The 13,078-nt window shown below is 56.1% G+C and overlaps 1 protein-coding gene across 4 annotated transcripts in view; it reads right to left on the bottom strand.

Moving 5' to 3' along the window:
* SEC14L1 (SEC14 like lipid binding 1) overlaps positions 1-13,078 on the bottom strand; it is a 44,310-nt gene that overhangs the window by 9,291 nt on the left and 21,941 nt on the right. For 3 of the 4 annotated variants that reach the window (XM_053910606.1, XM_053910604.1, XM_053910605.1), the window contains 8 exons: positions 8,058-8,207; positions 7,810-7,941; positions 6,687-6,815; positions 5,949-6,183; positions 4,659-4,768; positions 3,168-3,357; positions 1,345-1,433; positions 285-355 (listed from right to left, as the gene is read on the bottom strand). In XM_053910606.1, the coding sequence (XP_053766581.1) occupies positions 285-355; positions 1,345-1,433; positions 3,168-3,357; positions 4,659-4,768; positions 5,949-6,183; positions 6,687-6,815; positions 7,810-7,941; positions 8,058-8,207 (1,106 nt within the window). Of the gene's footprint in view, positions 1-284; positions 356-1,344; positions 1,434-3,167; positions 3,358-4,658; positions 4,769-5,948; positions 6,184-6,686; positions 6,816-7,809; positions 7,942-8,057; positions 8,208-10,246; positions 10,309-13,078 lie in introns of all 4 variants that reach the window. The other variant, XM_053910607.1, reaches the window with a different exon arrangement.

The raw sequence follows: 13,078 nt of genomic DNA, 5'->3' as shown, positions 1-13,078 counted from the left end.
CCTGGGCGCCCGAGGACCCTGCAGACTGACCAGACGGGCCACGCCCCTCAGCCCGGGACGGCAATGCACAGGGGAAAACACAGCAGACCCCGGCAACCGCCCCGCAAGACCGACCACGTTACGTGCGTATCCATGTTCTACCTTTCCGAACACCGTGGAAAACAGTAAACTACTTAGACTTGGTTCTAAAAATCCAGAAATCAAACCAGATTTGCGTTCTAAAAATTGAGAAACATTTAAATCACATCCACAAGCGGGAAGGAGAAGCGAAGTCCCGCATCTACCTGATGGGCCGGCCGAAGACTTTCGTGTTTTCTTCACAGCGCCTGAGCCCCTCTTCGTTGATGGAGAGGACCTGCGTGGAAAGGCCCCCGACACGCCGTTAGCCCAGGACGGCGACACTCTGCACCGACGGCACACTGCGTTCGGGGCAAGCCCGTCAGCGGAGGAAGTGACTGTTCAGCTTTTCTGACACACACAGACACCCCCCGACAGAGAACAGCTCGCTCTGAAAACACAGTGAGTGCTGTCCTCTGTGGCTGAAGTGACAGCTCCCCGAGCCAGGTCACGGTGAGGAGGCGGCACCTGAGGGGCCGGGAGGGCGTGGCCTGCACCACTGGAACCGCGGAGGCAAGTGCCCGAGGAGAGGGGGCACTGCGATGCCGCACCGCCCAGCCAAGGGGAAGGGTGGTGTCGGAGCTGACCCGAGGCACGGCTGCAGTGCACCCGGTTCGCAGGCCAGCCCTGCCCCGTGCCGGCGGCTCACTAACCCCGCGGGGAAACGCCCGCAGTGGGTGCTTCAGGGTAACGGCGTTATCGCTGTGCCTTCTACAGCTGCTGTGTTTCTGTTCCAGGGCCTCGTTCTCCCTTCAGAACTGCCCACCCCGAAGAGGCTGCAGTGGAAGGGGTGGGCCGGAGTCGGGCACAGGGAGAGGCATGTGCCCTGTGCAGGTGGGAGGTGCTCGGGCTCAGACCGAGGAAGAGCCAGTGGGAAGAACGCTGCAGGATGGTATGTCCGAGAGGCAGCTCAGAAAGTCGGGGCAGGAGGGCAGGGGCCTACGCGGGGTGAAGGTCAAAGGCGACTCAGAACCAGCTCCCAAACGGGCATCTTGAGTGGTTCGAGTGATCTTCCTTGTTGATGCTTCCTCATGAAAAACGTATTTATAATGTCTGGGCCCACTTTTGAAATTTTCCAAATACGTGAATTCCAAATACGGAATATGTTCCTTCCTAATTACAAAAGCAGCACACGCTCGCTAGCACAGGACAATGGCCCTGCCCAGTCCCGCTGGCGGAGGATGGAGGGGTGCCTAGACGCAGCCCGACGCCTGGCCCAGCACTTACGTATCTCAGCAGGGCCTCCTCCCCGAGGGCTCTCACCAAGCCTTTGGTGTCCATCTGCCCCAGTCGGAGCACGTAGAGGGGCCGCCCGTCTGAGGGAGGGACGAAGGCAATGCATTAGTACCGGCACCAGCCCCGCCATGGACCCGAGGAGGCACGCCTAAGGCCCCCGACAAGGAAGCCCACTCTCCAGTGCTCCAGGTGGGCTTCGAGCTCTCTCCTCCTGAGGAGCAGCAGCTGGCTTCCGTGTGTACAGGAGGTCCCCCTAACCTTCCCCCCCAAAATACCGTAAAAGGAAAAACAAAGCCACCGACAGAGCAATCAGCAGGGTCACGGAGACAGCTCTGCAAGGATGAGGGCCCAATGGGGACAGGCCACGCCTCTGTCCGGCCCCTGCTGGGCACTGACTGTGCGGCCCTGGGCCCAGCCCCTTACCCACACAACTGGGGCCGAGCAGAGAGCGCTCCGACCCCCAGCAGCAGGGGGGCCAGCACGGGGTCCCAACACGGAGCGCCCTTTCTCTCTCATTCCACACGTTAGCCAAAGTTCAAGGTCAAGAGTGTTTAAAACCCAGCTTCCAGTAATTCCTACCCTCGGAACCAGGATAAATAAGGACTTTCTAGAAATCTTAAATCCATAATGGCAGCACACATTGGCTCTGCTTCTCTCCGGTTTGGGGGGCTAATGGGTGGAGCCTGACAGGACCCTGCCTCCTCATATAAATCCCTGTCACCGTGAGCCAGCTACACAGAGGGAAAATGACCTTGGCGGCCAGTGCACCCCTAGAGTCAGCAGTTCCTAGACCCTGGCCACTGGGGAGCAGCAGAAGGGGCAGAGATGGATTTTGGCCCCCAAATGACCCTAAGACGCCCCCTGCTGTCAGCAGAGGGTTGGTGCTGCCCCCAACACAGGGCCCACACTCCCCCTGCGTGCACCGTGGGGACAGTGTGGGTCCAGGTCTGTCCTACCTAACCCGAAGGGCATTTCTGTGCTCCCAAACCTTATAAAAATAAGGTTTATAAACAGTCTCTCCCGACAAGAATAAGGTACATTTGTTAATGTCTCACTACCAAACTTTCTAATCCTTTGAGTACCACAAAGTAGAACAAATATATGCTCCTGGTAAAAATTAATGAAGCTGCAATTCACCCGGAGAAGCACAAAAGCCTGAGTCAGGGAAACGGACCAGTCAGAGCCGCGCAGGTCTGGCAGGCCATGTCCAGGGGGTCGGGGCTCTGGGACGAACCCAGGGGCCTCTCCGTGTTTGGGATGCCCCCCTGTCCATGGCCACCCTGACGAGTCAGGACACGGAGCACACCTGCGGCGATGCAGGCCTCCCCGCAAGGCACGAGATGTAGAGTCTCGCTCAAGTCACTCTTCCTTTCGGGCATGTCACTGTCCTTGGCTCTTGTCTCTGCTCACCCCCCAAACGGAGCTGAGGTCCCCACTGTTCGGATGTAAAACCCTGGCTACACATTTTCACAGGTAAGTGCAGGGGTTGAAGTCACCGAAAAGCTCCTTCACTAGCACTGTGCCCCGGAGAAAACTGCCCTCAACGTTCTGGCTCTTTAAGGGCCATGCGTCTCCAAACCCCCTCTGGTTAAGGGAGGGGCTGAAGTAACTCGCCCAAGGGCGACACGGGCCCAGGAAGAAGCGAACGCAGCCCTTCCTCCCTTCCTGTCCCTCTGGGGTCAGGGCTGTGAGCCGCTGTGGTGAGACCGGCACCAACTGGTTCGGGCAGGGGTGGGGGTCCACGCACTCGAGGGCCCCCGGCACCCCGTGGAAGGCAGTGTCCGAGCGGGTCCCGAACGCCACGCCCCCGTCACCTTTGTCGTGATGGTGCCAGCCTCCCGCGTAGTAGTCCTGGAGGACCTGGGGCGGGCGCCAGGTGTCCAGGATGTAGTCCACCTGGTGCTGCTTGCGCCAGGTCAGAGACTGGCACATGGTCTCCCGGGCCTTGTCGATATTGAAGTCCCGGGCGCGCAGGAACCGGAGGATGTGCTCGTCCTTGGGGATCTGTGGGGAGAGACGTTTCTCAGCAGCGCTCAGGGTTGCCAAGGGACGGAGAACGAGTTACCAGGGGAGTAAGACTCAAACTCTCACTTCTTGCCAAGAGTGGGCTGCGTGACTGCACTATTTAAAATTAGCCCTAGCACTTCAGAAAAGCAGCAGCATTAGTCTGAGAACCTTCACAAAAGAAAAGTCCCACTTTCTTCTCAGCGAAGTAGAGCGGAGGCATCAATCTCTTAAACATCAAATGCTTTGAAATCCCCCTGGCCGACCTGGGCACTACTGTGAGGGTGCAGCTTGTGTGTGCGTGCGCGCGTGTACGCACACGCGCATCTTCGAGGGGTTAGAAAGGAGTGCTGACTTTGCCGACGGTGGTGGCGCTCCTCCTGGACAGGCTCCACTACCAGCAAGCAACAGGTCGCAGCCTGAGTGAAACCCGAGGTCTGCGCCTCACTGGGCCTGCTGGTCCCCAGGGGCGACGCCTGGGGAAGCAGCACTGAGACGGAACCCCTTGGAAAGCAGGGCCGTGACATGGGGGTGGGTGGGAACGTGGGTTCTGGAAGCAAACGGCCTGGCCTCCAACCCCGGTCCCGCCACTCACTCGCTGTGAGACCCGCAGTAAGTCGCGGCCGCCTCTGCGCCGCACCTTCCCCAGGGGTACGACAGCGGTGATAAAAACCGCGCCCACCGCACACGGCTGCAGCGGCACTTCAGACAGACCCTGAACCAGTGTCCAGTACACGGTCGCTGCCCAACAAATGGCAGTGGTGCCCCTGCCACTGTGTTCTCAGTGGGTGACCCTGAGCCCCGACCTGGCCCCAGTAACCAGGACGATGCAGGAGGACGGCCAGCTGCATGCGACGCCTGGCTTCTCCCCACTGAGTGCGGCCAGGAGTGAGCTGGGCACCCAAACGCGCCTCCGCTCACCACTGGGCCCCGGCAGTGTGCGGCTTTGTAACACCTGGATCCTCGTGAGGCTAAAACCCGACCCAAACCTCCAAATCAAAGCACAGACATTTCCAATCCCTGAACCATCATGCACTCCCTCCACACCTGCCATACGTGGGACTGTTTCCAGCGAGATAACTCTGTAAAACCCAGAGAAGCACAGCTAACCATACTTAGAAGGGCCCCACGAGCTGCCACAAGGGACTTGATGCCACACGGGGACACCGATGCAAGGACGTTTAGATTGGAAGGGACAGTCCCAGCTACAGCAGCCGGAGGCATTGACTCCGAGGAACTGCGGAGAGGCGCGGGGCCCCCGGTTCCGCGGACAGCATCCCCACTCGCGGGCCGAGTCTCACTTTGCCCTTGTGCGTTTCCTGGAGCCACTGGCGAAGCCGGATCAGGCAGCTCTCCTGCAGGGGAGTCAGGTCGCCCAGGTACCTCTTGATGTAGTCTGCGTCCAGTTTGTCTGGAACGGAAGTCACACGCAGTCATTTACAACGAGAATGCTGGGCCGCAGGGACTCCAGAGCCCTGCTCAGGGAAGCTGCTACGCTGTCCAACTCAGTGCCACCGCAGGGGCTGCAGACGGACACTGGCCACCCTAGGAGCCCTCAAGGACAGCTGCTACGCTCAAACCCCTGGCCACGCCACAGGTAAACTTGCTGAATCTGTTACATTCCCGGCTGCCAGCAGGTCACCTCTATTTGTGGAATCTCAACACTACTCATGATAGAACGACAGCTCTACCAGATATTCAAGGACTTTTAATTCAGAGTCACATATAAAACTATGAAATAAACCAAACAAATGGATCTACACCTGTTTTGAACGGAGCTGTGTTCAAAAACACAGGAAACCTTTTTCATGATATGGTAACATCAACTGCAAAACGAGGTATAAAATTAAGCAGAGCAAAGAAAAGTCACGAGGTGCAAAAACGGCATGTGCCTCCAAACCAAGGACACCGGCCGCCGGCCCCCCACTGGAAGCTGGCAGATGGCACGGTCTGGCCGCAGGGCAGAATGCAACGGAAGACTGATACCAACAGGCTCCTGAGCGGCAGAACCTGCCCGTGTTTTCTTACGTCACAACGGGTGTCACTCTGAGAAACAAAAAGGAGTGTGTGAGTGTGTGGGCGCGTGTGAAACACACGAGAAGCAGCCAGCACGGCAGCTGGAAGCCCTGCCACCCACAGCAGCGCGACTCTTCGGGAGCCACCCCTTCCCTCTGCGCCCAGGAGGGCGTCTCCTCTCTAACAGGCGCCGTCGTCACCAGGCGCCCGCGGAGTGCCAGGACGGTGCCCGGCACGTGGCGGGCACGGCCCGTGCCGATGGCCGATTGGGTTCGAAACACTGGTTGCTGCCCTACGTTCGCTCGCGACGCCTTCACCTCCGTGAAATAAACGGAAAACAGCTCCTGCTGTCGTACCTTCCTATAGCCCTTCCTGCCCCTACAATAACCACCTCGGTTTCTTCACTGTGAGGAAAAGCCAAACGAACCAGTTCCACAAGCTCGAGGGAGAGGGCCAGCACCGACCCCCCTGTGTCTTACATAGCGCCTCATGTCCTAAGGGGGCCAGGCGGGCAGAGGAGTCAGACAGGGCACGACGGCACATCACACCTCGTCCTGCTCCCAGGGCGGACCCACCGTCAGGGGTTCCCGCGGCGGGCTCAGCGGCCCCGCTCGTGCTGCCGAGGGCCTCGCTGCTCAGCCCTTCCTTCTGCGCAGCTTCTGGGACCACGACGGCCAGCACGGCCGCCTGTTTCCTGCAAGAGGCGGAGGTCTCGGCAGAGGGTGTGAGGCGGGGAGGGGCCCAGCGGGGCACAAACGTTATGCCTTCTTCTTCCAACTGGTGAAGGTAGTATTCAATTATTTCTTTTCCCTTTAAAACAAAACCAATTTTAAGGTGAGCACATATTGAACATTCAAATTATTCATCCCTCACAGGTTTTCGTAACACTACTGAAAACTGAACTGGTTTAAGATAAACAGTCGGAACCCAGAGCCCATGGCAATCGTGAGCAGCAGCATAAAAACGAGGAGGAAAGCTCTTCAGTGGCTGGGGACCAAACAACGGAGGTCGGGGCCCCTGATGGGCCACCTGGGGCTGCAGCTGTGCGCAAGCAGCTCCGGGCATCCAAGCCCAGGACGCCCTGCCAGGGGCTGCACACTCCTCCTTACCGCCCGGCAGCCTGCATCCCGAACCCCCATCGAGCCTTCCACTCCCGGGGCTGTAAGGCACAGGGAGAGTCAGAACGTCTCCTCTTTAAGAAAGGGCCAGGGTCCTTGACTCCCCCAGTCCCAGCCTCCCCAAAAGACTGCCAGTTCGAATCAGCCCAGGGATGCCTGCCCAGCCCTTTGCCATGAAACCCAAGACAGACTCACTTTTTTAATGTTGCTGGTGTACTGTTTCATTGCGATTTTCTCCACTGTGCTCTCAAACCCAAAGAAAGATTTGATATCTAAACTTGCAGACTGTTCAAAACAGGTCCAATCTTCATTTTCAGGGTGAACCTGCAGGGAAGTGAGAAAACATTCCATTAGTTAACTCACAAGTGAGAATATCAACTGTCTGCTCCTCAATCAACTGGATACCAGCAGAAAACGCTTATTTTACTAACAGTGTCATTAGCATGAAAGCAGCAGACAGAAAAATTACAGAGATTCAAAATCATGGGAAGACCAAAACAATATTCCTAGAATATTCTAAACACGACTGTACCAGGAGAAAGCTCCCTTGTCACTGGTGGGTCACTCGCTCGCATAATTGCTGAGCGGTGTTCTCCCCCACACACAACAAAGATCCCTGGCTCACGAAGCTCACAGTCCAGCAGCAGGAGACACCGGCCACACGTGACAGGTAAGAAACTGTGTCACTGGTGGAGGACAGTGTCATGGAAAACCAGCACAGATGGAGCAGGGCTAAAACAACTGTGGGGGTGCGGGGGCAGCCTGCAGAGGGGGTTCGGCTTCAGCGAGAAGGGAACAGAGGCCAGGGGGTGGGGGCGGGGGGCAGAGCGTCGCAGGCGGAGGGAGCAGCTGTGGCCCAGGCCCTTAGGGTGGCGCTTCTGCGCGGTCAGGAACAGCCAGATGGGGCTTGTGCACAAGGAGAGCAGAGGTATGACTTCCTCTGAGTGAAATGCCGAGATGAGGCTGGTTCTGAGCCCAGAGACAGTGTGACAGGACATGACATTCTGTCAGTGGGTCACTCTGAAGTCGGCGCTGACACGCTGCAGGAGGGTTAGGGAGAAGCAAGGACCCGGGAAGGCACTGTCACAGCTGGCTAAGACAGGCGCTGGGACCGCGGTAAGCAGTGATGGCGTAGGGCAGGCCGATGGGTGGCACCACTCCCAGAGGTCCGTCTCTGAGCGCTGGTGGAGCCAGAGCAGCAGCGACGCAGGGGGGCAGTGCCCACACACCCTGGTCTGCGGGCTGCCGCCGCCCCCATGGCAAACGGGAATGAGAGACAGCGTGTGACAAGGACGCGCCCGCCGGGGGCAGCACTCACGGTGTAGCAGCAGTGCTCCTTAATGACGACCCGATTGGCGAATGTCTCGTTATGCGCCTCAATGTGCAAAGTGCGCTCCCGAGCATTCAGCGAGTTCTTCTGGACAAAATAAACGTAGTCAACTCCTGCAATCTTTAAAAAAGAAATGAAGAGAAGGAGGATTATCAGCACCGCCCACCTGCAGAGAGAGCTGTGCACGCAGTGCAGTTTGGTGGGGGGGGGGGGGGTGTCCCGGGGGCCACGCTCACCTTTTTCAGCAGCCTGGGTGCGTCGATATCCAGCTTGCAGCGTCTTTCTATGACGTGAATCGCCCCATCCTCACTCCTGAATTCATTCACAATGTCGCTGTCCACAAACATCGGGATCAGCGGGCACGTGGGAAACCTCCTCTCGTAGGCCTGGCATGTGTTTGACAAGACAGGGGTCGGAAGCGTGTCACGGACACTCTCCCTGGAGTCGGACCGCCTCCCACCGACACCTCACAGCTGCTCCGCCCTCACACCCCGGCCTGCGCTGAGCAGGAACGTGCTCGGCGTTCCTGGACTGGAGGCCTCGACAGAGTGAAGAGGCCGATCCCCTGTGTGGGTGCAGAAGTTTCACATGACTCTATCCAAACCCCAGCCTGATGTGTACCTGTAGCTATAAGCGAGATTTTAAAATTCATACAGAAAGGCAAAAGAACAAGCACAGTTTTTGAAAAAGAGTAAACTGGGAGGAACCGCTGCACCGCCGTACTCAGGCCGGCTATGTGTGAGCTACAGTAGCGCGGACCAAGGCGACGACGGGAAGGCGTGGAGATCGACAGACAGCCGTGACCGTCGGGCATCGTTTCCCCGCCAGCAGGCCCGGCTGACTTCTGACAAAGGTGCAAAGGCAATTCGGTGGAGGCAGAGGAGCCCTTCCACAAGCATCACTGGAGAGACTGCGCACCCGCTGGGAAGCAAAGGGCCTCGCCCCAAACCCCACCAAACTGTAGCAGAGAACTCTCCAGGGATCACAGAGTCACATGTTTTTCAAATATTCTTGAAATGACGAAATTATAGACATGGAGAAGTAATGTATTAGTGGTTGCCAAGGGTGAAGGATGGGGTGGGGCCAGAGGGAAGTGGGCGTGGCTGTAACAGGGCCCCGGGTGGGGGACCCTGGGGAAGTGTCCTGGATCGAGCGGCACCAGTGTCCGTGTCCGGCTACAAAGATGTACTGCAGTCGCTCGAGACGCTTCCACTGGGGGAAACAGGGAAGGAGCGCACGGGACCTCTCCACAGTACTGCTTGTGAGTAATACTAACGTATTGTGAGCCTACAAGGATCTGGAAGTCAACGGTTCAGTTAAACAAAGATAGAAAAAGACTTGCTATATATAGGAAGGTCTGTCCGGGAAGAGTCCAGCCATTGTTAACATGAGAACAGTTTGCGTGACATCGATGTACGTGGCAGCCGAGGAGAGCGGACTGGAATGCGCACGTGTGAACAGCGGCGACTTCACTGCACTGGTCAGTGGGGACAGTAGACACTGCTGAGTGAGCGTGAGCACTGTGTGGCCACAGCATCCAAAGTGACCGAGTAGGGCAATGGATCTGCATCAGTTCTGCGTTAAGCTGAACGTCCCTCAGCGGAAACGAGTCGGCTGACTCAGAAGGCCGCAGCTGTGGGCAACTGGTGACCGGCAGCGGCGTCATCATAACGCACCCGCTCATGCCTCAAGTCTCATGCAGAGTTTTTGGTGAAACGTCAAATCACCCAGGTGACTCAGCCCCGCTACAGTACAGATTTGGCACCCTGCAACTTCTGGCTTTCCCCAAAACTAAAATCACCTTTGAAAGGGAAGAGATTTCGGACCATCAGTGAGATTTAGGAAAACAAGATGGGCAGCTGACAGTGACTGGCAGAACTGTGTGAGGTCCCAAGGTGCCTACTTGGAAGGGGACTGAGGCGTCCCTGTCCCATGTACAGTGTTCCTTGTATCTTCTTCAATAAGCGTCTCTATTTTTCCACATTTCGTGGCTGGATGCCTTCTCGCCCAGACTTTCAGACAGCACACACGGGTGCCAGGTGAGTTTACTCTGAAGCGGTCGGTGACTGCTGAACTCCAGCCATCACTGAGTCCCCGCCCCTCCCCCGCCCCACCCCAGCACTGGTCTCAGTGCGAGTTGTAAAAACAGCACCTCGGAAGTTCACTCAGTCGCTCCGATCACACCACAGAGAGGTCTCAGTGAGGCCCTTACACGAGTTAGTGCGAAGTGCCGCACACGCGGGCAATTCTAGGAAAAATGACACCGAAAACAGTCTGACCTGACTTCTGCGTCGCACTCCACTAAAAAAACACTGGCTTTGTACAATACATTCCAGCACCATGATGTACTAAGAGACTGAGAATACAAGGGCTTCAAACAAAACAACCCTTTTTAAGTTACATAAAGGGCAGAGCAAGCACTTACCAGTAACCACCTCAGCGGGGGTCTCTCCTGTTCAAGTCCCCACTAGGTCATTTTCAGAACACCTGCAACATGTTTAAATCCTTGAAATACAGTGGGCAGCATACGGCGTTACCCACGCAGACTAGCCCTGAATGTAAAACACAGTAAAAACTTCCCACTCCCAGTAGACGCGGCCATCCCTGCAGACTTGGATTCGCAGACTTCTCGCTTCTGCCTTGGCGGCCCCAAACTGATGGCATTCACGGTCTGCGGGCTGCTGAGCGACTGACCCAGGGACGCAGTGTGTTTCTCTCCAAAGCGAAACAAAGGTTATTTCATAGGCGTGTTCTCAGTTATGGGATGAGAGCTTCCTAAATAAACCAAGGAACCCAGTGTCTTGTTTCCGTGCTCACTGGCCGTGGCCCTTCTGTCAGGGACACGTGAGGTTCATGAATTCTGCGTACGGCTGGCACAGAAAACCCTAACTTTCTAGAAGGTTATGAAGAAGGAAGACTGCGAGAAGCTGACATGACTGTAGTCTCTGAAACCCTCACAGGTGCCAGTCCCTGGTTTCCAGCACGAACTACAACTTAGGACGACTCTGCAGCCCGACCGAACAGAAGCATTCCGATCTTGTTAAAGGCATCAGTTAGGTCCCAGCTCTGACCACAGGAAGGACCTGGAAGCACTGACAACTCGGCAGCAAAGGGCAAGCCTGGCGTCCAGATCTTGGTGTCCAAACACCGGTCTCTACCAGAAAGGGATCCTCCGGGAGAGATGGCTGATTGTGAGTCTGGAGCAGGGAAAGGTCAAGGTGAGCCTGAAGTGTTTGTTACCAGAACACAAGGAAATGCCAAATAATTTGAAGTGAACATGTCAAAAGGCCGTAGGAACCAACTTGAGTGGGGTCCCACTCCCCGATTCTGGGGTGATTTGAGCACTAGAGAGGAAAACGGTGAAGCCTGACAAACGATACAATTATACCTAAGACAAAAGGGCGGGAAAGCAGATTTTGCAGGAAGTGTCACCTACTGAGCACAAACAGGAAGGACAGAACTGGGAAAATCACCATTCCTTCAGCGCTGATGCACAACCGCGGGCCGGCCAGGGCCTCAGCGCGCGCTGCGGGGCGGCTGCTGGAGGAGACCTCGCGGCCCCCTGCGGTCACCCTGCCTCGGATTCTCACAAAGGAGAAAAGGGACAGTCCCAGAGGGACGAAGGTGCCTTTCCAGCGCAAAGACCTAGCATCCATCACCTTCACGGAATGACGGAGTTCAGGACACCCTGACAGCTTGGTGTGGCACCACGAGACCACACACAACCGACTTCAGCAACCACGGGGCGACGACCAGACGAATCCAAGTGAGGGGACGTTCTACAAACCACCAGCCTGGACTCTTAAAAGAGGAAACATGTCAGTCTCTTGAAAGATGAACAAAAAAGCAGGAAATTGTCTCACATAAAGGCAAGGAGCCAGGACTAGCAAACGCATCACCGCACTGGTCCTTGGAGCAAAGTAAGCAGGGCTAAGAAGAGCAGCTAAAGGAACGTGACCACGCGTTACCCATTACATAATGTCATTCCATCCACGCGAAGTGTCTCGGGTGTGGTGGTGACGAGTTTCCTAGGAGGGCGTCTACTCTTGGGCAGTGTCTGCCCTAGTGTTCAGAACCAAAGTGTTACGATGGCCGGGTGCTTTCAAATGGCTCTGAAAAAAATGGGGTGTGTGTGTGTGTGTGTGTGTGTGTGTGTGTGAGAGAGAGAGAGAGAGAGAGATAAGGCACTGTGTTAAATGCATCTCGGTGAAATGCATACAGGCCTTCACTTCTTTTCAACCTTTTCAAAATAGAAGTTTCTCAAAATAAAAAGTTGCGGGGGGGGTGTCCACATGTAAACTAACTGATTAAATATGACACAGTCACATTTTCTCCATGAAAATTTATACAAAGCTCAGGTCTACCCGAAGTGCTAAGGCCAAGGTGGCGGGCCGGGTGTGCAGCCGTCTCACGGGGCCACCTGTCCACTGCAGCCCAAGGGGGGTGGGCACAGAAAGCTCAAGCTTCTGGGGTTTCAAGAGAGGCCAACGACCTGGAGTTTTGTGTGAGGCCTCCCTATTTTTCAGACCCTGTCTGGGCCTCAGAGCCCACGGCCTCCCGCTGTCCCCTCTGCCCTAAGGACCCTCTGAGGGGAGTCCAGGGGGAAGCCCGCCGTTTCGACGCTCATTGGCTCAAATCACTGCATCCTAAGAGCAGCAGCAAGTTCCAAACCCCTGTTTCTCCACAAGCCATCTGCAATGTTACCGAGTCATTTCCTCACCACACCCTCCACGTGTGGCACCAAGGGAGGGCCAGGCAGAGAGAACTCCTCCAGCGGTGACTTCTTCAGAGGGAGGCGTGTTCTTTGATGTGTCCTCTTCAAAGGAAAAACTGCTTTTGTAAGAGCAGTAGCTCTTGGAATCATTTGCTCAGTCTTTTTGTTCAGCCTAACAGGAGTTTCAATAATAAAAACAAGACTGGGGCCTCGCCCCTCTGCCCCCACAGGAGAGCTGCCTTCTGGGTAACAGCTGGCTCCTACCTTCCTTCGCCCACTCTTCCTTTTCAGAAGGGATTTCTGAGCCTGCAACTTGGGAGCCTGGCAGGAGCGCCTCCAGGTACTTGCCAGTCTCTGAACTCGATTTTGACATTAAAAACAAACTGTGTGACAGAAAACCACGCATGTGAAGACATTTCGACTTGAGAATTAATGAGCTTAATGCTGCGCCCTGCCAGAAAGCCCGTTTAAAGGAAATTTCATTTAAAGGCCCTACCTTTAAACAGAACGGGTTCATATCCAAATTAACCAGCAAACTAAGGC

The sequence above is a fragment of the Desmodus rotundus genome, chromosome 9, assembly GCF_022682495.2.
Source record: "Desmodus rotundus isolate HL8 chromosome 9, HLdesRot8A.1, whole genome shotgun sequence".
NCBI classification, from domain to species: Eukaryota; Metazoa; Chordata; class Mammalia; order Chiroptera; family Phyllostomidae; genus Desmodus; species Desmodus rotundus.
Note: the sequence above shows the minus strand (reverse complement) of the source record. Positions and strands in the feature narration are given on the sequence as shown.